A 22,876-nucleotide genomic window follows, 5' to 3' on the forward strand; every position below is an offset into this window, starting at 1 on the left:
CAATTATCATGCTACTTAAGTACGCCAATTACCATGCCACTTACACCAATTATCACGTCACTTAAGTATGCCAAGTACGCCAATTACCATGCCACTTTTGTACCAAGCAAACCAACAGCAAACTTGGACAACTACATTATTGGAGCTAGACTGACCTATGACACTTTTAGAAAAGTCATAAAAACTGCCTTATTTGACAGATTTATTACTAAACCAGGGGTCTCAAAGTCCCTCCTTGAGGGCCGCAATCCAGTCGGGTTTTAAGGATTTCCCCAATGAATATGCATGAGATCTATGTGTATGCACTGCTTTCAGTGCATATTCATTGGGGAAATCCTTAAAACCCGACTGGATTGCAGCCCTCAAGGAAGGACTTTGAGATCCCTGACCTAAACAGTAACTACACCAAACATTAAATCCAATTCTATTACTTCTAATATGTCCACTCCTGCATATAAGTCTGTAATTCTTAATAAACTATATATTGTAATTCACTGCATTTTAAGATTCTGCATATTGTAACTCGCTGATTGTCCAGCTGTCTTCAATGTGAACCGCCTAGAAGTCACACGATTATGGCGATATAGAAGAATAAAGTTATTATTATTATTAAAGCCAATTAAAAAAAAATTACATTAGGCATGATCTAGCCACCTACCAGCGTCTAACTTTTAGGAGCCCTTGCAGAATTTCCCTCTATGGTGGGATTTGAACCCTGGTTTCCCCATTTCTGACACTAACCTTTAGACTACTTAAATATTTTACCTATTGTGATTCGTAATACCTGGCTCTTATACTATTTATTTATTTAAAACACATATATCCCAGATATCCAGCATCTATACTCACTCGAGGAACGTAGAGAGAGAGAGGAGACATGATAGAGACGTTTAAATATATCACGGGCCGTATCGAGGTGGAGGATGATATCTTCTTTCTTAAGGGTCCCTCGGCCACAAGGGGGCATCTGCTGAAAATCAGAGGTGGGAAATTTCATGGCGACACCAGGAAGTTCTTCTTCACCGAAAGGGTGGTCGATCGTTGGAATGAACTTCCACTTAAGGTGATTCAGGCCAGCAGCGTTCCAGATTTTGAAAGGAAATGGGATACACATGTGGGATCTCTAGGGGGGTAAAAATGTAGATGGGGATACACATGTGGGATCTCTAGGGGGGTAAATTCAAGGGGGTGGGGTCGTTAGAGTGGGCAGACTTGATGGGCTATGGCCCTTTTCTGCTGTCATCTTCTATGTTTCTATGTAACAACGATACATGCATAGTTAAATCAAAATTCAACAAAACACATGAAATACAGCTTATAACCAGAAACCAGGGCCCTAAAAATAGGCCCAAATAACTGCCAAATTACACATTGCCCAGTCTTGAAAAGGCCATTCGGAAAAAAATGAGCTTTCAAACTTTTCTGAAATGCCAAAAGGTCAGAAATTAGACGAATGGAATCTGGAATTGAATTCCATAATGAAGATCCAGCCACCTGAAACATTCGGGATCGATTTACAACTTTAGTAGCAGAACGAAGTGGGAAAACAACCGGACGTCCAGATTTTGCCGGGACATGGCCTCCTTTTTAGAGGACTATCCAGGATTTGGGATGGCTTTTTATAATTTCTTTATTCATTTTTAAACTTACATCAAGTGTACAGTAAATATCAACCAAATATAATACAACATAACTTGAAAAATTTTCAATATCATAAACCAAGAAGATTTAACTCCCTCCCCCCTCCCAAATTCATATACAACTAATATATACCATATGAAAATAATATCTTACAACAATCATCTATATATTCTTAATGGAAAAACAAGAAATCCCCCCCCAAAAAAATACACATGTGTATTAAGATTGGGAAAAGTGTAATTTATTCATTACTATAATTTAATAAAGGTCCCCACACATCCTTAAATTTATTATAATAACCTTTTTGAACAGCCAACGCTCTTTCCATTTTATACACATGACAAACTGAAGACCACCAAAAACAATAATTCAGTCTTCTACAATCCTTCCAATTATGTGTTATTTGTTGGATGGCAACTCCTGTTAATATCAATAAAAGCTTGTTATTATTAGCAGATATTTGACATTTAGCTCTCATAGACATGCCAAATAAAATGGCTTTTTAAAAACCTAACCCTTTGTCCAGGTTTTAAGAATATAAGATTAAGAGAGGGGAGACATGATCGAGACGTTCAAGTATCTTACGGGCCGCATCGAGGCGGAGGAAGATATCTTCTTTTTCAAGGGTCCCACGACAACAAGAGGGCATCCGTTGAAAATCAGGGGCGGGAAACTACGAGGTGACACCAGGAAATTCTTTTTCACTGAAAGAGTGGTTGATCGCTGGAATAGTCTTCCACTACAGGTGATTGAGGCCAGCAGCGTGCCTGATTTTAAGGCCAAATGGGATCGGCACATGGGATCTATTCACAGGGCAAAGGTAGGGGAGGGACATTAAGGTGGGCAGACTAGATGGGCCGTGGGCCCTTATCTGCCGTCTATTTCTATGTTTCTATGTTTCCGCTGCTGGGTCATACCAGTGGTCCATCGTGCCCAGCAGTTCGCTCATGCGGCGGCCCTTAGGTCAAAGACCAGTGCCCTATTTGAGTCTAGCCTTACCTGCGTACGTTCTGTTCCAGTAGGAACTTATCCAACCTTTTCTTGAATACCCTGGAGGGTGTTTTCCCCTATAACAGCCTCCGGAAGAGCGTTCCAGATTTCTACCACTCTCTGGGTGAAGAAGAACTTCCTTACGTTTGTACGGCTCCTTTTCCCTTCTAACTTTAGCGACACCTTGGAGAGGGTGAACAATCTCTCTTTCTCTACTAAGCCAATTCCGTTCAATATCTTGAATGTTTCGAACATGTCCCCTCTCAGTCTTCTCTTTTCAAGGGAGAAGAGGCCCAGTTTCTTTAGCCTCTCGTTGTACGGCAACTCCCCCAGTCCCTTAACCATTTTTGTCTCTCTTCTCTGGACCCTGTCCTTTTTCATGTACGGCGACCAGTGTTGGACGCAGTATTCCAGGTGGGGGCGTACCATGGCCCAGTATAATGGCATGATAACCTTTTCAGATCTGTTTGTGATCCCCTTCTTAATCATTCCTAGCATTGCACGGACGGTTTCAGTGACTTATCTACAAGTACTCCCAAGTCTCTTTCCTAGGGGCTCTCTCTGAGTATAGCACCGGACATCCTGTATTCATGCATATGATTTTTGTTACTGACATGCATCACCTTGCACTTATCCACGTTGAACCTCATTTGCCACTTTGCGGCCCATTCCTCGAGTGTGTTTATGTCTCGTTGTAGGTTTTCGCAATCCGTCTGTGTCCTCACTACTCTGAATAACTTTGTATCGTCCACAAATTTAATCACCCCACTCATCATGCCAATTTCTAGGTCATTTATAAATATGTTGAAGAGCACAGGCCCGAACCCTGAGGCACTCCACTCGTGAAGAACATGAGCTCAGGACCATATCTGGAGGGCATCTGCTCGTGCGTGGATTTGACGCAGATGCTCCGGAGGCCCTCCAAATGCGGCTCCGAGCTCAAGGAGCCGGGGCAGAATGGGGCGTGATTTGGGCGGAACCGAGCAGAGCTAGGTAGAACAGGGTGGGGCTGGGGCCACATGTCTTTTACTATATAACAGAAATATAGGGCAGGCCTGTTCCTTTAAGAAACAAGCTGTTTTGAACTGGAGCCTGTTTGTGCAGGTTGTCACTCAGTTCTGATAGAGGACTTCATGGTCATATCCAGAGAGCAATGTTCTTTGCTTAGGGCACATACCAGGACTGCTGATATGGAAACAAACACATCAAAATCAGTGGAGCACGTGAGATGAGAGATAAAGAAGAATGGAAGTGCCCTCAGAGGCTTTGAGAGTATGGGTCCGTCCTTCAAATTATACTGGCTGACCTCTCGGAGAAATCGCTACCAAAATAGAGAGTGCAGGGGCTGAAAGCATTGGAGGAGACTGCAGTAAATGCAGGCAATGAAGGGGCGGAAAATAGTAAGTAGAGAGCACAGAGACTAAAAATACCGAAGGAGACTCCAGCAAAATGCATAGACTACAGGAAGCAGAAATGCCAGAGGGGGAATGCAGCAAAATATGCAGAGTGCAGGGGCTGAAAATACCACAGGGAGACTCCGGTAAATGCAGAATGTGCAGGGGCTGAAAATACCACAGGGAGACTCCGATAAATGCAGAATGTGCAGGGGCTGAAAATACCGCAGGGAGTCTCCGGTAAATGCAGAATGTGCAGGAGCTGAAAATACCACAGGGAGACTCCGATAAATGCAGAATGTGCAGGGGCTGAAAATACCACAGGGAGACTCCGGTAAATGCAGAATATGCAGGGGCTGAAAATACCACAGGGAGATTCTGATAAATGCAGAATGTGCAGGGGCTGAAAATACCGCAGGGAGACTCCGGTAAATGCAGAATGTGCAGGGGCTGAAAATACCACAGGGAGACTCCAGTAAATGCAGAATGTGCAGGGGCTGAAAATACCGCAGGGAGACTCTGGTAAATGCAGAATATGCAGGGGATGAAAATACCGCAGGGAGGCTCCGATAAATGCAGAATGTGCAGGGGCTGAAAATACCGCAGGGAGGCTCCGATAAATGCAGAATGTGCAGGGGCTGAAAATACCACAGGGAGACTCCGATAAATGCAGAATGTGCAGGGGCTGAAAATACCGCAGGGAGACTCCGATAAATGCAGAATGTGCAGGGGCTGAAAATACCGCAGGGAGACTCAGATAAATGCAGAATGTGCAGGGGCTGAAAATACCGCAGGGAGACTCCGATAAATGCAGAATGTGCAGGGGCTGAAAATACCGCAGGGAGACTCCGATAAATGCAGAATGTGCAGGGGCTGAAAATACCACAGGGAGACTCCGATAAACGCAGAATGTGCAGGGGCTGAAAATACCACAGGGAGACTCCGATAAATGCAGAATGTGCAGGGGCTGAAAATACCAGGAGATGCCAGCAAAACGAGCAAAAGGGCTGAAAATACCATGTAGCCCGCAGGGACTGAAAATCTGTGCCATACCAAGGAGGGGGTAGTGCGCTATGGCCTCCAGGGTGCCAACCTGAGAAAGCGAGCACTGAAGGAGAAGCTGGAAGCTTGAAAAGCAAAAGCAGGAGGTGTTTTGTGATATAAACTGGGAAGGGGGAGGAGGGGCACAGATGGAAACAGCTGTCCCTAGGCGCTGAACACCCATATTAACACTGCTTCTGAAAATTGTGGTTTTGTCAACATGCATCTTGGTCTCTTGGCCTCCTTCAGGGAAACCAATGAATTTAGCCCTTGAAGTGATTTCTGCTTCTCGGAGGAGACGGGGGTCTGCCGCAACCCTTCCACCCTGTTGCAAATAATAATAATAATAATAACTTTATTCTTGTATACCGCAATACCATTGAAGTTCAATGCGGTTAACAAAAAGAAGAGACTGTACATTTACAGCGATGTTACATACATGGCAATGATAAGGCATATAATATGAAGGCATGACACAGAGAGGACATTTAGATAAAACAGAGATTGATTATGAGAGGCCATTTAGTGGCTTGGCAAGGTAGGCGAAGTCAGAGAGTTTGGAGGCATATCGAGGTCAGGGAGGGGGGCAGGGAAGGAGGGAGGGGAGAGTTAGCGGAATTTGTCAAAGAGGTAGGTTTTTAGTGACTTCCTGAACAATTGGTAGTGCGGAGAGTTGGACACAGCTGCCCTCTACCATTTCAAGCCATGCAGGAGGGAGGGAAGAGGTTGTTTAATGGGCCATTTTGATAAGTATTGAGAGGAATGAAAGATGTTTATGGGAATTTTTTTTTTTTTTTTTTTTTTTGGTTTTTCAAAACCCAGCACTTTGTCCAGGTTTTGAAAAACGTCCAGCTCGGAACCGTGTCGGGAGGGCATCAGCGCATATGTGCGACAAAATCACGTCATACCTGCGAGTGCGCAGATGCCCTCCCGAGGCGGCTCCGAGCAGAAGAAGAGGTTGTGGGGGCAAGGCTGGGGATGGAACGGAGCATGACTTGGGAGGGGCTGGGTAGAGCTGGGGGCGGGGCCATGGGGGTCCAGATTTTGCTAACATAAAATCCGGTAGCCCTACCCAAGCAGAGGTGTAATTCTCCAACTGTATTCCTGCAGGTCTGCAGGGAATGCAAAATCAATTGCCCCTTGGTGCACTTTGGTTCTGCCCCGGTGCTTCACCCCCATCTCATCTCATCTTTCTGCCTCTTTCTTTTGCAGTCTCTGGCATCCAGCGTGGAGTCGGACCTGGAGTTTGAGGGCGAGCGGGAAAAGCAGCGTCACAAGAAACCCCAGTGAGTGGAGCATGGACCTAATATCACTTTACATGTTCCCTCCTGCTCTGTAACCGCAGGGCGCCATCATAGGAGGTGCCGGCGACTCTGATTTTGGCCGACGCACTGCTGTGAGCGCCCTAGAACAGAAACCCAGCCGTCATCATAAGTGCTGGTTTTAACGACGATCGCCGGATGCAGGGTGTGCCCCCCTACCTCAACTGTGTGTGTGTGGGGGGGGGGGATCTCCCAGCTGCATGTACGCTTATGACTCAACAGCACCCCCCACCCCCCAAGACACAGACTTCCTGTTTCTGTGAAAGGTGTAGTGAGGGAGGGGTCGGATCACCTGTCTAGGCCACCATCTACCCTTATTAGGCTACTGCCCCTGCTGACCCTCTGTAATGACCTATGACCCTGCCCCTGTGTGATTTCTTACCCTCCACTACCTTGCTGGCTAGGCCCCCCCCCCACACACACACACAAAAATTCCCCCCAATTTCTGTTCGATTCCTCACCTTGCCTTTGATCTGTCCAATTTTCCCTGGTTTTATATGAACAATGAGCCTGATATTTTTAAAAAAAACTACTTAGCTCCTAAATTTATGATCCTATTAACCACCTATCCTTGTTCCTTATTTTCAACCAGATTTAAGAGCATAACTTCTTAGCTGAACAGTCATCTTAATTTCAGAGCTTGCTCATAAATGTAGACCCACCATCCGCTGGTCTAGATTTACAAGAGTAGACTAAGCTCCTAACTTCTTTTCCCCACCCTAAATCTGCTCCCTGTTGCCACCCGGTTTTTTGGATGGTTTTTTTTTTACTCCTAGTATTTCCCCCTATGAACCTCTCCCCATGAGCTCCGTTCAGCTGGTAAGTCCCTCCTATCTGTGCCCTTCTCTTCAGCTGCCAACTCCAGACTCCGCTGTATGCTTGGAACAAGCTGCCCGAATTCCTACGGCAGGCTCCGTCTCTGGCAGTGTTCAAGGCCCAGTTAAAAGCCCACCTCTTTGAGAGTGCTTTCGACTTCTAACTCCTCTCACCTTGGGTTCTTCACCCCGACCCTATATGTCGTGTCTGTCTGATCAAGTTAGATTGTAAGTTCTTCCGAACAGGGACCATCTATAAAAGTCAGCTCACCTCTTTGAGAGTGCTTTCAACTCCTAACTCCTCTCACCTTGGGTTCTGCATCCACAACCCTATATGTCATGTCTGTCTGATCAAGTTAGATTGTAAGCTCTTCTGAGCAGGGACCATCTATAAATGTCAGCTCACCTCATTGAGAGTGCTTTCAACTCCTAACTCCTCTCACCTTGGGTTCTGCATCCCCAACCCTCTGTGTCATGTCTGTCTGTCCAAATTATATTGTAAGCTCTTCCGAGCAGGGACCATCTGTAAATGTCAAAATGTGCAATGTTATGTATGCCTTTCAGTGCTAAATAAGTGATAATGAGTAGTAGTAGTAGTAGATTTTCAAGTAGGCCTATTTATGAGCGTAACTCTTACAGTTCCCAAATTTGAATATCGGGCCCAATGTTTACATTTTCATAGCACTAAATATTCACAATGCTGCACTGTGGTAATAAGTGTCCAGGTACAACAGGTCCCTTCCCCAGGGAGCTTACTCTTGAAGTAGATGTCTGAAGCGACAGGAGATAAACCAGCCAGCTCAAGGTCCATCCGTAGCGTTGCTGGCAGAGGCCAAATTTGAACGCTGGCTCTCTCGGGTCTCGACCCCATTGCTCTGACCACTAAACCACTTCCTCTCCATTTCAGAGAGAAGCACAAGAGGAGTCACTTGGCACTTTTTCGCCTCTGGAACTCGGGACACAGCCACGGCCTGCGGTAAGCTCCGTGCCCCAGCCCAGCCAGTTCTGCTTCCATCCCCCGCCCCCCTCCCACACGCTTCCTTGTTCTCTACCTCCGCCTAGGACAGGCTTGTCCAAATTCAGTCCTGGAGGGCTGCAGGCAGACCAGGTTTTCAGAATCTCCTTGATGAATATGCATGAGAGAGATCTGCATACAGTGGATAAAGGGTTAGGGTGACCAGGTTACCCATTCCAGAAGGGAGACCTTTTGGCCAGCCTTGGTTTTTAAATTTACATCCCAAAGTAGGGTGACCAGATTTGTTGCCTATTCACCTCAGACAGCAAGATTCTTTTTCAAAATTCGGATCGGATTTTAAAACTTTTCTATTTCAAGATGCCTATAGTTGTTAGGACTTAGCAGGACTTGGATTTTCAGTACTCTTTTTTTTATTTTTTTTTTATCCCTTCTTTTTGTTCTCTCCCTTGCCCAACTTTTCTATCCATGTCTCCCCCTCTTCCCCTTCGGTTTATTTCTGTCAAAAGCCTTTCTATGTATTTAATATGTCCACGAATACTGTTAAATTATTTTTAAACATTTTGTTCAAGTTTCAAGTTTAATAAAATTTTGATTAATCGCTTAATCTTGATTCTAAGCGATGTACATAATAAAAATACAGTGTTGGGGAAACAAAACAATGCATGACAAAAACGAAGTCCTACGGGACTATTAACAAACTTGACAAAACTAAAAACAGGAGGGAAAAGGAAAAGAACTACAAGTTATTTGACAGAAAACGAGACATTCAGGGAAAAGACTGGGGGGGGGGGTGCAGTTAAAAAGCTTCAATAAAATAATAGAGTCAGATTCAAATTGACTGGATAACTCATTTTCAAAGGCGTCTTTAAAAAGAAAACTCTTCAATTTACTCTTAAATGTTTCCAAATTGTATTCTTCCCTCAAGTAAATAGGAAGAGAATTCCAGGCTTGGGGAGCCGTAATAGAAAAAATAAATTGTGGCCTTGTATTAATAATTTTGAGAGAGGGAATCGTTGGCAAATGCTGTTCATTGGATCTCAACATTCGATTGGAAGTATATAGAATTAATAATTTATAGATGAAAGCGGGAGTTTTATAGAGTAATGATTTGAATGTGAGCAGACATAATTTATATGTTATTCGGTGAGCTACTGGAAGTCGGTGTGCTTTTCTAAGGAGAGGTGTATACCATGTAGATTTTATTTCTTTTGATAGGTGGTCTATCAAAACCTAATAAACTTGTCTTGAAACTTGACACATGGCCCCGCCCCCCATCCCCGCCCCCCCACAAACCTCGACTTTTTTTCCCCTGAGCATGGGGACCGCGACTAGTGCCTCTGAGAATGCACAAATGCAACGCAGTGGTATCACGTGCATGCTTAGAAGTGTGTGATGTCATTGCATCTCATCCATGCATGTCAAAGCCTTCCGAAACCTGGGCAAACTGTCTGGTTTTTAAAATCCATCCATCTGAAAAGAGGACGTGTTCGGATCAATCTGGACTTCTGATAATCCTATCCCAAAGCGGTGTACTATTTGAAGTCCTATCCCAAAGCGGTGTACTATTTGAAGTCCACGATTCTGTCCATTGAAATCCATGCTGCAGGTCCCATCAGGCACCTGGATGAGGTTGGCAGAAATCCAGGACTGGCCAAAAATTCACCTTCCTGGATGGGAACATGGTCACCCTAATATCGGGGCGGATTTAGTAAAGGGCACTCAAAATTAGCCATTGGGAAAAACCTGCATTAACCGCTGTTCTATAATATGATTGATTGTTTATGGTTGATTGACTAATAAATGTTTGCATGCATCTGCCCTGCGTGCCCATATCTGGGTGACCTCTGGGCATGCATATCTTTTGTCATGCATATTCATTAAGGATATCCTGAAAACCTGGCCTGGACTAGGGTAAGACAGAGGTAGGATTGCAAACTGGCTTCAGAGTCACCCGACAGGGTTGATCCAGTCCAGGTTTTACCCCCCTTAGCATGCAGGGACTTGTAGTTCTGATTTTCCAAACTGGATTCCCTAAGGAAAGCAAGAATGCAAGTCCCTACATGCAATGGGGTAAAACCCGGACCGGATCAACTCTGTCGGGTGAATCTGAAGCCAGTTTGCAACCCTACCTCTTGTCTTCCCTTTCAACCCCCCTACCGCTTCCTCTCTGTCTGGACTCCCTGCTCTGAGCTCATGTCCACCCTCTTCTTTTTTTTTTTTTTGCCGTGCACAGACCCCCTGCAGAAGAAGTTGCTGCGTGGGCAGAATCCCTGGAGAAGCTGCTGCATCATAACTGTGAGTCCTGATCCCACCACTTCCTTTTACTTCCCCTCCCGTTCTGCCCAGTTATAGGATAGCACTAGAGAGTGACGCGGGGGCGGAGTCAGGGACAAACTATCTCCGTGTCATTCTTGAGACTAATCTTAAACAGGCCCTTCCAACTAGATGGAACAGCATATATAAAGTGGTACTATCAATATGTAAAAACTTAAGACAACAGGCAGCTGAATTCAATGATTAGGAAAAAAAAACTACAGAAGCTGCTTTTGGATTTAAATGAACCTCTTTTAAATGACATCATTTGTGCCTTGTCTGCCTTTGATGTGGCAACAAGAGTCTTGTCTGCTGATCAGTGTCCTTCCATCATGTGCCTAGCTGTTCAGGCATCTTACTGTTACTGCAGTAGATTAAACCATCATTTCTGTCATCAAAGTGCATTTCCAATATATAATAGACACTTATTTTCCTGTTCAGCCACTACATAGTGTTGGTTCTCGTCTACACCCATGTCTGAAAGATAATCTAATTATCTTCCCAGATGATGTGAAAACACAGGCAACCGAATCTTTGGGAAAGTTGCACCAAAACCAGATTGAAATGAAAGGTTCTATTTGTAATTTACAAACAACAGTTGTACAGAATATTGTCCCTTTTTACACTCTAATAAAATGATTTAAATATAAAATCATAAATGTTCAAGGCTTGTGCAGAAGAGGACAGAAGCCACGGAGACAGGGTAAGGATGGGGAGAGTGCTCGCAGGGACAGGCTAGGGATAGAGACAGCCTGCAAGCACAGGTTTGGGGTGGGAACAGAGCCTGTAGGAATGGGGACAAAGTTTGTCCCTTTGTCATTCTCAAGATAGCACTTAAGTATCTTCACATGTAACAGCAAAGGGGCATGGTCATGGGAGGGGCAAGGTCAGGAGCATACGGTTTTATGGAATACCACGCAAGTGAGGCTGGACTCATTTAGAGCACTGATCTTTGGCCTGGGAGCCGCCGCGTGAGCGGACTGCTGGGAAGGATGGACCACTGGTCTGACCCAGCAGTGGCAATTCTTATATGCGCCCAACTTCAGCACTAGGATTTACACCAGGTTTCAGCTGGTGTAAGTCCGTGTGCCCAAAGTTGAGCGCAGAAGTCTATACCCAGAGCTATTCTTTAAAGAGTACTCTTCCCAGAACGCCCTGAATAGAATTGCACTGGGTGCTGATATTTTCTGGCGCCCGAATTGGGACACTATTTACTAAATCTAGCCCTTGGTAAATGTTGGTGCCAAGTCATAGAATGAATGGCATAGTGCCCAGGATGGTAGGGCCATGCCCAAGTAAAAACTCATGCAGGATAATACATAAGGGTATGATTCACTGCAATAACCCTGAGATTAGACTGAAGTAACACTATATTACAATGCCTTTTTAATTTATCTATCTTCACTTTTTAAAAATTTTAAATATTTCCCAGTCCTTTCCCTTTGTTTTTATCCTCTGTTTGTTTGTTTTTTAGGGGGGGTTAAGAATTGTAATTTTTTCCCCTTCTATCCTTTTTTGTTTTATCCTCCTCCCCCAAGTTAGTCTGTTTTGTATGTTTTTTTGTTTATTTTAGATTTTAATGTACAACGCTTTGAAATTTTATGTTAAGCGTTTAATCAAATTTTAATGAACTATGAATAAAATAGTACTACATTATGATGGGTATAAGATTTCATGGCATACTCATGAGCGCTCTCCACTTTTCCCTCTAAGCTATACGGGAGTCCTCCAATTGCATTTCTGCCACTAGGTGGCAGTGTTTCCACATTGTGTTTTTCAATCACTAGGCTAGGCAGTTTCCCTAGAATCCTGCAGGGCATGCCTGTCCCTAACTATTGAAAATGTGAAACAGCATTCCCTCCCCCCCCCCCCCCCCCCCCCCCCCCCCCACAATGGCAAGACTCCCATACCTCTTAGAGGGAATAGAGGCACCCTCTAACTGCATTCTTACCCTTTCTGCCCCCAGATGGCCGGGCTGCTTTCCGTGCCTTCCTGCAGACAGAGTTCAGTGAGGAAAACCTAGACTTCTGGATGGCCTGTGAAGACTTCAAGAAAACCCGGCTCAACAAACTTCACAACAAGGCCCGCAAGATTTACGAGCAGTACATAGCACTACAAGCACTCAAAGAGGTAAGAGACCAAGGAGCATGGATGGATATAAAATGAAAAGCAGTTCCCATCAGAGGGGTAGAGTGGAGCCATAGAAAGAGGAGCATTAGAGGAGGTAGAGGTACCATGGGGATCTATATCATCTGATTTTTGAACCTGCCCCTTCCAATCTTTGGATTTTGTACTTCCTACTAGAAAAAAAGGAACTACAAGTCCTAGCATTCACTGGAACTTTTATTAGAACCTGTTGAGTCTGTCCCTGATAATATGAAACCAGTAGGTTGCCTTCTAGCTATTTGTCACTCAACTGGATGTCTTCTGTTGGTGATGGCTTCCAAAACAACCAGGTCAAAGGCTAGAGGGGAGTTTTCCTCATAATTGGGAAGGAAGGTTTTTGAGACTGACTCTCTTTGAATGCAAAAGAGGGGCAAATAATCCTTTTCAGACTAATTTGGAAATTTAGTCTGAAATTTCTGGTTAATCCTAGTTTTTCTGGGGCTGGCAGCCATTTTGGTATGGCTGTTACTAAGGGACAGAAGCCCATTTGGTTTCAGCCTCTGGAAAAATTATGGAATGCTTGTATTCTGGGACTTATTTACCTGATAGAAACAAACCCATTGAGAATCTCATGAGAAACAAGATCTTGGGCCTTCAAAGCCAGAATATGCTGAGTATGTATTACTTAGGAGATAGCACATACTGGATGTTGATCATGTTCTTAGATGGAATTGGCAAGCTGCAGGAAATGAGGTAGGAGACACAAAAATATGACATGTGATCCAGAAAATCTCAAGTTACCAGCTTGCCCCCTGCCCTTTACCCTTCCTTCCACGATTGTGGAAAGCCTTATCATGGTAATTATGATGTTATTTCCTCCCTCCAACCTCCAGGTAAACCTTGACTCCCGCACCCGTGAGATTACAACCAACAACACTCTCCTCCCTACACGCTCCTGCTTCGACCTGGCCCAGAAGCGCATCTATGGACTCATGGAAAAAGACTCCTACCAAAGGTTCCTCCGCTCCGAACTCTACCAACAACTTGCACACCCTAAGAAGCCCAATGGGGTGGTTTAATCTTGACCCTTTAAAATTTTCCTGGCTCAAGAAGAATAAGGAACACTTGGGGATATCCTAGTACTTCATGAGTTCCAAGGGCTGATGCCTCTGGAGGCGGTCATCTTTGATGACCGCTCCCCCCTATGCATCAGAAGAGACTCACAACATCTCTGGAAGAGAAGGAGGAGGAGGTGGTATCTTCTTCTTGGGTTCCTCTGTTTGTCATCACCTTTGGCCTCACCACATCTGCAGCCTTTCCACTACAGGCAAGCATCCATACTGTAATAACAAGGGAGCACTAACCCCCAGATCTGCCAGCTGCATCATTTGTCTTACTGCCCATCACTATAATCTAGATGTGGTTGGGGATGGCCTATTTGCCTCAAGTTTCACTGAATTTTCACAAATTATTGTCCATTCCTTGCATATGGTCGGAATAATTTAAGTTCTGCATAGAGTAGATTGTACCAGGAGAATGTTGATGGCATAAACTCTTGCAGTGACGTGGAGCTGGGATATGTACTCTATGAGCCATACTCTATGAGCTATGACTGTTGCTTGGGAAAGCTCTTCAAGGTCCCTCCAGAATAGAGTAGCCATTGGCCATTCATCTCCAGCATCCCACAAGAACTTCTTGAGATGATGATAGTACAAGGTCCTTCAGTTGCTGTCTGTTCAGCATTCTTCAAAGTGATCTTTAAGTGTTCGCTTGTCATTGTGGGTCTCTTTCATGTTATACCACAGAGCTGCAGTAAAATCCAGCTGGACTTCTGGTTGTCCTCCACCTTGAAAATATTCAGAACTTAAAAAATTCAGAACTCAAGGTATGGTAAAGGTTCTTGTGTTGAAGGGGCCCTGTGTTCCTTGAGACATTTCATCCAGGTGTAAACCATTGTGACTTCAGAGCACTTTAAGAATGGCGTACCTTGGGAATAAATGCCAAATCTTGCCAGCCCAACCGTCATTTATGAACCTGCAGAAGAAATGGAGAGCTTTCTCTCACGGTGTTGATCAAAAAAGTTATTTGGCAACCGATGAACTTTCCGAACCTTGAAGATATTCTACACCTGCAAAAGCCTATGCCTCCTCTTCATTCTCTGCCAACACCTCCCTCTCTTCCAGACACCAACAGCCTAGACAGGGTGGAGGATTTGTCCTCTGCCGTTACCTGGTTATGATGACTATTGACATGAAACTGGTGCTTTGTAACATTTTCATGGGAGACATTTGGATTACTGCTGGTTGGAATCCTGAGGGCCCCTGAACTTTAAATCGATGTCTCCAATAACCTTCTTGCTGGCCCCTGACAGTCCACTTGGGAGAACTGATTTCATAGTCTCCTGAGATGGTTCCCTGTGGACACAAAAGCGGAACTATGAATGCCTTGATTTAAGGTGACCAGCTGGCTCCAGATCACTGGGAACAAGCTGAATCGGTCCTCTGAATCTATGGGTTTATAGTTGCAATTTCTCTACTAGCCCCATGGGTGCCTTGGGTAAGGGTTAATACCAGGACTGACTCTGCTCTGTCCCCAGTGATAACTGAAAACCAGCTGGTGGCCCTTCCATTAGAATGCACTGAACTGGATACATATTTAATTTTGTTTTCAGGACGTAATAGGTAAATAATCATTTTAACAAATATAATAAAATAGTAGCTCTCTTGTCTGTAACTGGAGGACAGTAGGCCTGCCAGTCTAGATGTGAAATCCAATCCACAGCTTGTCTTTGTCACATAATGTCATGGCGAACCGTCATAAGAATTTCAAGTCGTGGAGGAATGTCTATGAAGCATCCCCAGATGTTTCTGGATTTTGTAGTAAGCTTAGTTGGGATGTATCCCCATCCGCATCATGTAAGATTCACATGTGGGGCATAGGTGTGCACTGTAGACACTTTCTTTTGTTTGACAAAAAAACAACAACACAAAACAACAACCCAGAGGAAGAACAATCAAGGGTAATCACAGAACAGAGAATATGAAGGCGGGAAAGATCATAAGGACCCATCTAGGCTGCCAAAGGGATCCAAATAGGTTCCCCCCTCCCCCCCCAGCAGGCTCCAAGTCATCGGGGCAGAGTAAGCCATTGCATGCTAAGACTTCTAGTTCCAGTTCCTTTATAGAAGGTAGAACCATAGATCAGCACGGATCAAACACAATTTACGAAACGAGCATCTGTCATCCCTTCAAAGAGAGCTCACAGAGTGTCTCCAGGGCAGAGAAACACATGCCTACCTAGAAACGTAAGCCTGTTGGAGGACATGGGTACATTATGTCATTTTTTGAGGGAGGGCATTGGCTGCAACTGGACTTCCATTTCTGACTGGTCTGTCATGGTCCAGAGTTTTGTTTGGATTTCTGAGCCCATGAAACTCCGGTCTCCAATTTGCCTGAAGTTTGGTTTAAACATTTTCAGCTTTTATTGGTTTAGAAGGATGGAGTCTATACAGTCTGTAATGGCTTCCTTATTGGTTCATTGTCCAGAATCTTACGTCGGTCCCAATGTCTTGTGGTCCTTGATAGACAAAGTAACCTGTGAGAGGTCCCAAGAGCTTATGAACCTCATTGTCACGTGATTATTCTCACATTTATTTGTCTCCTGAAATATCACAGCTATCTGGGATTCCAGTCAGCCATCACCTCTATGAGAGGCTGATTTGATCTGTTCTCAATGACTTTGGAGCTTGTTGGAGAAGCTGCTTCTTGTTGGCATCTGACAAATCAAACCATGGCTCCCAGAATCCCCTTGGAATATCCAGAACCAATGTAGCAATGGCTTCTGGGAACCTGTTGTTCTTGACCAAGGTCTGGCTGGTATGGGGGTGATGGGAACAACATAAAAACATAATGGGTTCCTGAAGCACAAAAACTTTTTGGGAAATGAATGTATTATGTTAAAAATCTGTTAAAAGTGAGTTGACACTGTTTAAACAATAAATCTTTGAAGCACTGAAGGCCAGACGTGTCTGTAGTAGTTGCTCAGCCTGCTGTACTTGGATGTAGGTGGGGAATGTGGAGTGCCATATTGATAAGGTGTTGGTCTTATCCCCGTTGCATTCTGGAACTTGTAGTTCTGACCTCTGTAAGAAAAGCAAAATATATACCGGCACATGTTCCCTAAGCCACAGTAGAGGACAAATCCTGGAGTAGGCCAGCTCACCCTCTACTTCCCACTCTCCAATGACTGGGTCAGGGCTGCTTTTCAGTCAGGCCATACCAGATCACTGAACTGTAGTAAATTACTTCTTTTTCCCCCATTGCTGCTGGGGTGGAAGATGAAGGCTGCTGTTGGTCCTGAAACGGAGTTCATTATTTTGGGGCTTTTTCATTAGAAAATTGCTACTGGCTAAGGTTACCGGTCGTGTTGCAAGTGGACGTAAGGTGAATAAACAACGGGGGGGGGGGGGGGGGAGGAGGGGTTGTATCGTAGTCAAGGCACTTACAGGAATTGGGAGGAGGAAAGAGGTGGCTAGGTTAAGTCAAATTTCCCAGAGTTCATAGTGCCAACTTTCGTTTTGGCATCCGCTGCAAAACATCGCAATCAAAATACACATATCCACATAAAGCAATCTAGGTCATAATATTTTATTCTAGCAGGACCGTCAGAGATGGTGTTCTCAAGGACCCCTTATTTTTTTTCTAACCACGCTAGTGGTTTTTAGCGCAGAGAGATGTGCTGCTCCCGACACTCATTGAATTCTTATGAGCGTCGGGAGCAGCACGGGCCATTCAGCGCGGCTCTCTGCGCTACAAGCCGCTAGCGCGGTTTCGTAGAAGAGGGGGTCAATTTTCTTTTGCTTGCTCTAAATTTTCTCTTGCGCTGCTTTCAAAATTTCAAATACATTTCTTGTTTTTAAATACTTTTAGTTCAAATAATGTTCATGAACCGCGTATCTGCATTCGCAGGACGTGAATTCGCGTTTTGCTTAAACAGACTGCTTCAAAGCAAAGTTCCCTTGCTATATCAAGTTTCTATTAAAATTTGATTAATTGCCTATCCAATTTCTAAGCGATGTACAAAGCATAAAAAGGGTTTTAAAAAGCTACTTAGGAACTCACAGAGACTTTACAATGTACATGATCCAAGGGGAAAGGGGGAAGAAATACATTTTATGAAAGGACAGGGAGACACTTAAGAATAAAACAATATGGAAGGGGATTGTAATGAGGAAATCTGAAAGAAAAGTTAGCAAACCTGTCTGTTAGTTAAGGTAAGTTGAAGGCATCTTTGAATAAAAAGCATTGTAGTTTGCTTTTGAACTGATCCTCTATTTTTTTTTTCTCTACTATAGGTTGGTAAAGCATTCCATGTTTGGGGCGCTGTAACTGAAAAGATGTCGGGGCACTTTGTATCAGTTATCTTTAGAGAAGGTGGTGATTGATTGGCTAATCTAAGTGAGCGATCAGGCGCATAGGGAATCAGCAGTTTGTCCAATAAGATTAGTTGTTTGAATTTTAAAAGATAGAAGGGCAATTTTATAAGTCGTTCTGTAACTGATTGGCAACCAGTGAGCCTTTAGCAAGAGAGTGGGTTACGTGATCGAATTTCTGTGCTGTAGAGATGAGTTTAATAGCAATGTTGTGAATAATCTGTAGGCGACACAGGAGGAGCTTTGCCTTGAAGCAGCCTGTTTGGGTGAAACGCAAATTCATGTCCTGCGAATGCAGATAAGTGGTTCTTGAAAATTATTTGAACTAAAAATATTTATTTGAAATCGTTTTTATTGTCGAACATCAAGTAACAAAACGCATTACACAAATATCAAGAGCATACCTGACGGATCAACAAATACAACATTTTCAATTTTCTCCTCCCCCCCCCTCAAAACCAGTCCGAACCAACCTACACCCCTCCAACCCAACACCCGCCCCCCCCTCCCAACAAGATACAAAACCGATGCAGATGTTAGAAAGCTGTTTTCTTATACTTTCCAACTATCTCTTAACAAGGAGTATCTCCCCCCCCTAGATTGCTTCATGCGGATATGTGTATTTTGATTTTGATATGTTGAGCATATTCTGACACTCCCTGAAGCAGTGCTTTATATTATGGCCACTGCAAAATGTCATCCTTTAAATAAAGCCACCCTCTTGCACAATATGGCAGAGGGAGAAGGGGACAGCGGGTCTTGCGGAATAGAGAGTGTGAAGCAATAGCCGTAGACTCTCTGTGGCTGCCCTTTCCTTCCTGTCAATACAAAGCATGTAATAATAATGTATGTAAACTTTTTCAAAGTTGTACTGAAAACTGTAATTATCATGTAATTCCCCTGTTTGGGCCTCTTCTGGTGTAGATCACCTTGAGCCTGTTTTGGAGAAGAGCCTGATTTCAGAACTTCACAGTACATTAGATAATTCCCAGCATGCCGAGGTTCAAAACTAGTGCTGGATCGGCCTATTATGTGGCTGACCTGAGCTGAAGTAGCAACCTTATCGTGGAGTGGAGCGGTGAATTGCCGCTCTGCTATTGATTTTGGTTTGTGGATTGATAAGATTAGGACGAATACTGGGCAGATAGAAAATCTAGGCAGGCGGTTTGACTATAGTAGATAATACTAGTAGCCTGGAATCCAAGGTGACACCCTTCCCTCCGCTCCCCTTCAGGCCTGCACTTGAGGAACAGATTCAGGGCCCAGGGCCTAGTCCTCCCCAGATCTATTTTTCCTCCTTCCCTAGACTCTCAGCAGAGAGATTGCATTGCCGTGGAAACGGAAGAGATGGGCCAGCAGCCAGGGCAGGCCTGGAGTGGCATGTAAACATTCCCCAGCCCTGTGATTCATGGCTGCTCCAGGGTGGGGAGGTGTTAGTACAACAGGGACAGCTGTCGGAAAAATAAAGTACATGAACAATAATCTGATGGTCCCACCCCACTACCTCTCCCCTTTCTTTTTGGAGTAGAAATGTTTAGGGGAGGGGGGAGAGGCTAAGGTGGCCTTGTGCTTTGCTTTATTCAGGACTGGCCTGGTTTGCGTTTTTCTTTTTTAAAAAAAGAAAAAGAAATTGTCCTTTCTCCATGGACAAGCAGGATGAGTCAGCCCCCCTTGTTGAGACATCATCTGATGTGCCCAAAAGCGGATTTGCTCTCCCAGAGCTCAGAGGAGGGCTTTGGTAGCTCCCTTTTTATATGCCCATGCTGCAACCTCGTGCTTCAGTTTTTACCATCTGCTGCAGAGAAGCGGCCATTTTTGAAACTGGCAAAACCGCACGACGTCCAAATTTTTTTTTTAAAATCACTTACTTAGAGGTCTTACCACCAGGACGTCCAACCTTAGGACATCCAGCTTATTTGCCATTTTTGACCATAAAACCATCCAAATCCAGACTATTTGGACGTGGGAGGGGCCAGCATTGGAATGGACTGGCCTCACAGCCATATCAACAGAGCAATGGGGCACCTTAGAGGGCACTGCTGTGAACTCCACATGAAGAGTGCCAGAAGTCCTTCTCACCATAACCCCCTTATAATGTAGGGTGAGCCCTAAAAAACTCCCCCCAAACCTACTATGCCCACCTGTCTACCACACCAATTGCCCTTATGGGTGCAGTATAGTAGGATTTTGTTTGGTTTTGATGGGATCACATGTTCCACCATAAATGTAGTGGTTAGAGTGGCTTATGGACCTGGGTCCTCCTCTATGGTTCACTAGCCCGCCCACCAGGCTACATAAGACACGTGTAATGCTCTACAAGGATTTCCCATACCAGGTACTGCTGTTCTAGAGACAGGTATGTACTGTTACATTGATTTTTGGGGGTGGGAGGGGGTCAGTGTTCACTGGGGACATGGGTGTATGTGTGTGGGGGGGGGGAGAGTCATAACTTAATCCTTCCAGTGGTCATATGGTCAGTCTAGGTATCTTTTTGGCACTTAGACGCTTTTAAGGTCTAGCTCACAACATCTAAGTTCATAAGATCATAAGAATAGCCTTACTGGGTCAGACCAATAGTCTAGCAAGCCAACTAGCCCATTCTCACGGTGGCCAATCCAGGTCCCTAGTACCTGGCCAAAACCCAAGGAGTAGCAGAATCCCAAGAGTAACAAAAAGTTCTAGAACCCCAAAGAGTATCAAGATTCCAAGCAGAATCCGGAACCCCAAAGAGTAGCAACATTCCATGCTACCGATCTAGGGCAAGCAGTGGCTTCCCCCATGTCTTTCTCAATAGCAAACTATGGACTTTTCTTCCAGGAAATTGTCCAAACCTTTCTTAAAATTAGCTATGCTATCCACTCTTACCACAACCTCTGGCAACGCGTTCTAGAGCTTAACTATTCTCTGAGTGAAAAATGTTTTCCTCCTTTTGGTTTTAAAAAGTTTGTTTTTTTTTAACGTTCAAAATGTGGTAACCCTAATCTGGGATTGTACTCTGTGTAGTGCCCTTGTATCAGAAAATAATATTAAATATTGAACTAGGCCAGTACTGGGCAGACTTGCACGGTCTGTGTCTGTATATGGTCGTTTGGTGGAGGATGGGCTGGGGAGGGCTTCAATGGCTGGGAGTAAGTCTTAACAGAGATTTCAGCAGTTGGAACCCAAGCACAGTACAGGGTAAAGCTTTGGATTCTTGCCCAGAAATAGCTAAGAAGAAAAAAAAAAAAAAATTAAATTGAATCAGGTTGGGCAGACTGGATGGACCATTCGGGTCTTTATATGCCGTCATCTACTATGTTACTATGTTCTACTATGAACTGGCTGAGGCATCCTTGGCTCCGGGACTGACCTGGAGTTAGTCTCTGAAGGCTTTGCACCTGATGCCACCACCTGGGGAAGAAAGTGCCAGAAGGTGCGATTTCCCTCCCTTTCCACCTCAGGGAACAGGGCTGGCTGACCCTTTTCATAATCACATTATCTCATTCCCTGGAATTTATCTGGACAAGGAACACTGTTAAGTAGAAATTAAGTGGGTACCATTCCCCAATCTTTTGTTTCCTTACCCTTCCTTTTTATTTATTTTCGAATTGTATTTAATCCATTTTTTCCTTCCCCCCCCCCTCTTCATCAGTGCTTTTACGTCATAATTGTCTTTAATGTCCTGTTTGTTGGAAATTTTTTATTTTTTCTATTTTTAATTTTGTAAATCGCATTGGATCTGGTACTGCAATTATATCAAATATCTATAATAATAAAACCCTAGAGCGCGCATGCGCTGTCGGAAGTCCGTGAGTCCTGGTGGCGTGAGGTGTGCTTCTGTGCCAGTCCTCACGGCGCCTGCGCTAGCTGGGGGCACGTGGGCCAGCGACTCCTCCCTCCCGCTACCGGTCCTCTTCAAAGCGGCCTGCTGAGGTTTGCCAGCCGCTGTAGCGAACCTTGCAGGCCGCTCTCCCAAGGATCGGTGAAGAAAACTATAAGAAGGCGAAGGCGGGACAGAAGCTGCGATCGGCAGTGGCTGCTGCTACTCCTCCAGCCGCCTAGCTCCTCTCCGCCGGCCCCGGCCGGCAGCCCCCTCCGCCCCTTCCTCTCTGCTCCAGTGGCCCGCGCAGGAGAAGGAGCGGATGATGCAAGGGGGTTGAAAAAGCGAAAGGTGGGACGGGAAGGGAGGGGGAGGAAGTCTAAAATGAAAAAACAAAAAACAACTTTATACAGGAAGCGGAGTCTCTAGCACCCGTTAATGTAACGGGCTTAAAGACTAGTTTTAAATAAACTTGAAACTGTTGGTTCAAGGTATGTTCCAACAGTGCATTTATGTTTAAACATTTTTATTGAAGGAACAAAAGAAAATACATTCAGATAATATATAAAGATATTCCTTACAAATGAAATCACATATTTAAAATTTCCATTCCAAATAATACATATCAAATAATATTATCAGTCCTTCATTCATTTTATATTATAAACCATAATCCATCATTATCACCCCCCTCCCCTTCTCTTTCCCCTCCCTCCCTCCCCATCCCCCCTCCTTCCAACCCATTTCATTTCCCCCCCACATCTCAATCCCATTTCCCCTCCCCCCTCCCAAATGAAAGGTGACAACACCCCCCCCCAAAAAAAAAAAAACAAACCCCAAGATCTGGAATGCAATTTAGACAACTATAGCTTCAATGTAATTCATTGAGAATTAAACTCCTTGCTCTAGGTCAGGGGTGTCCAATGTCGGTCCTCGAGGGCCGCAATCCAGTCGGGTTTTCAGGATTTCCCCAATGAATATGCATGAGATCTATTTGCAGGCACTGCTTTCATTGTATGCTAATAGATCTCATACATATTCATTGGGG

General features: G+C 44.5%; 1 protein-coding gene across 2 annotated transcripts in view; it reads left to right on the forward strand.

Annotated features, from left to right (window-relative positions):
• Positions 1-16,618, forward strand: part of LOC117346632 (regulator of G-protein signaling 1-like) — a 43,131-nt gene extending 26,513 nt beyond the window's left edge. For both annotated transcript variants that reach the window (XM_033916526.1, XM_033916525.1), the window contains exons 3-7: positions 6,279-6,352; positions 8,111-8,179; positions 10,413-10,474; positions 12,459-12,622; positions 13,492-16,618. In XM_033916526.1, coding sequence (XP_033772417.1) covers positions 6,279-6,352; positions 8,111-8,179; positions 10,413-10,474; positions 12,459-12,622; positions 13,492-13,677 — 555 coding nt within the window. In that variant the 3' untranslated portion in view covers positions 13,678-16,618. The remainder of the gene's footprint in view (positions 1-6,278; positions 6,353-8,110; positions 8,180-10,412; positions 10,475-12,458; positions 12,623-13,491) is intronic.
• The last annotated feature ends 6,258 nt before the right edge of the window (positions 16,619-22,876 follow it).

This window comes from Geotrypetes seraphini, chromosome 12 (assembly GCF_902459505.1).
Source record: "Geotrypetes seraphini chromosome 12, aGeoSer1.1, whole genome shotgun sequence".
NCBI classification, from domain to species: domain Eukaryota; kingdom Metazoa; phylum Chordata; class Amphibia; order Gymnophiona; family Dermophiidae; genus Geotrypetes; species Geotrypetes seraphini.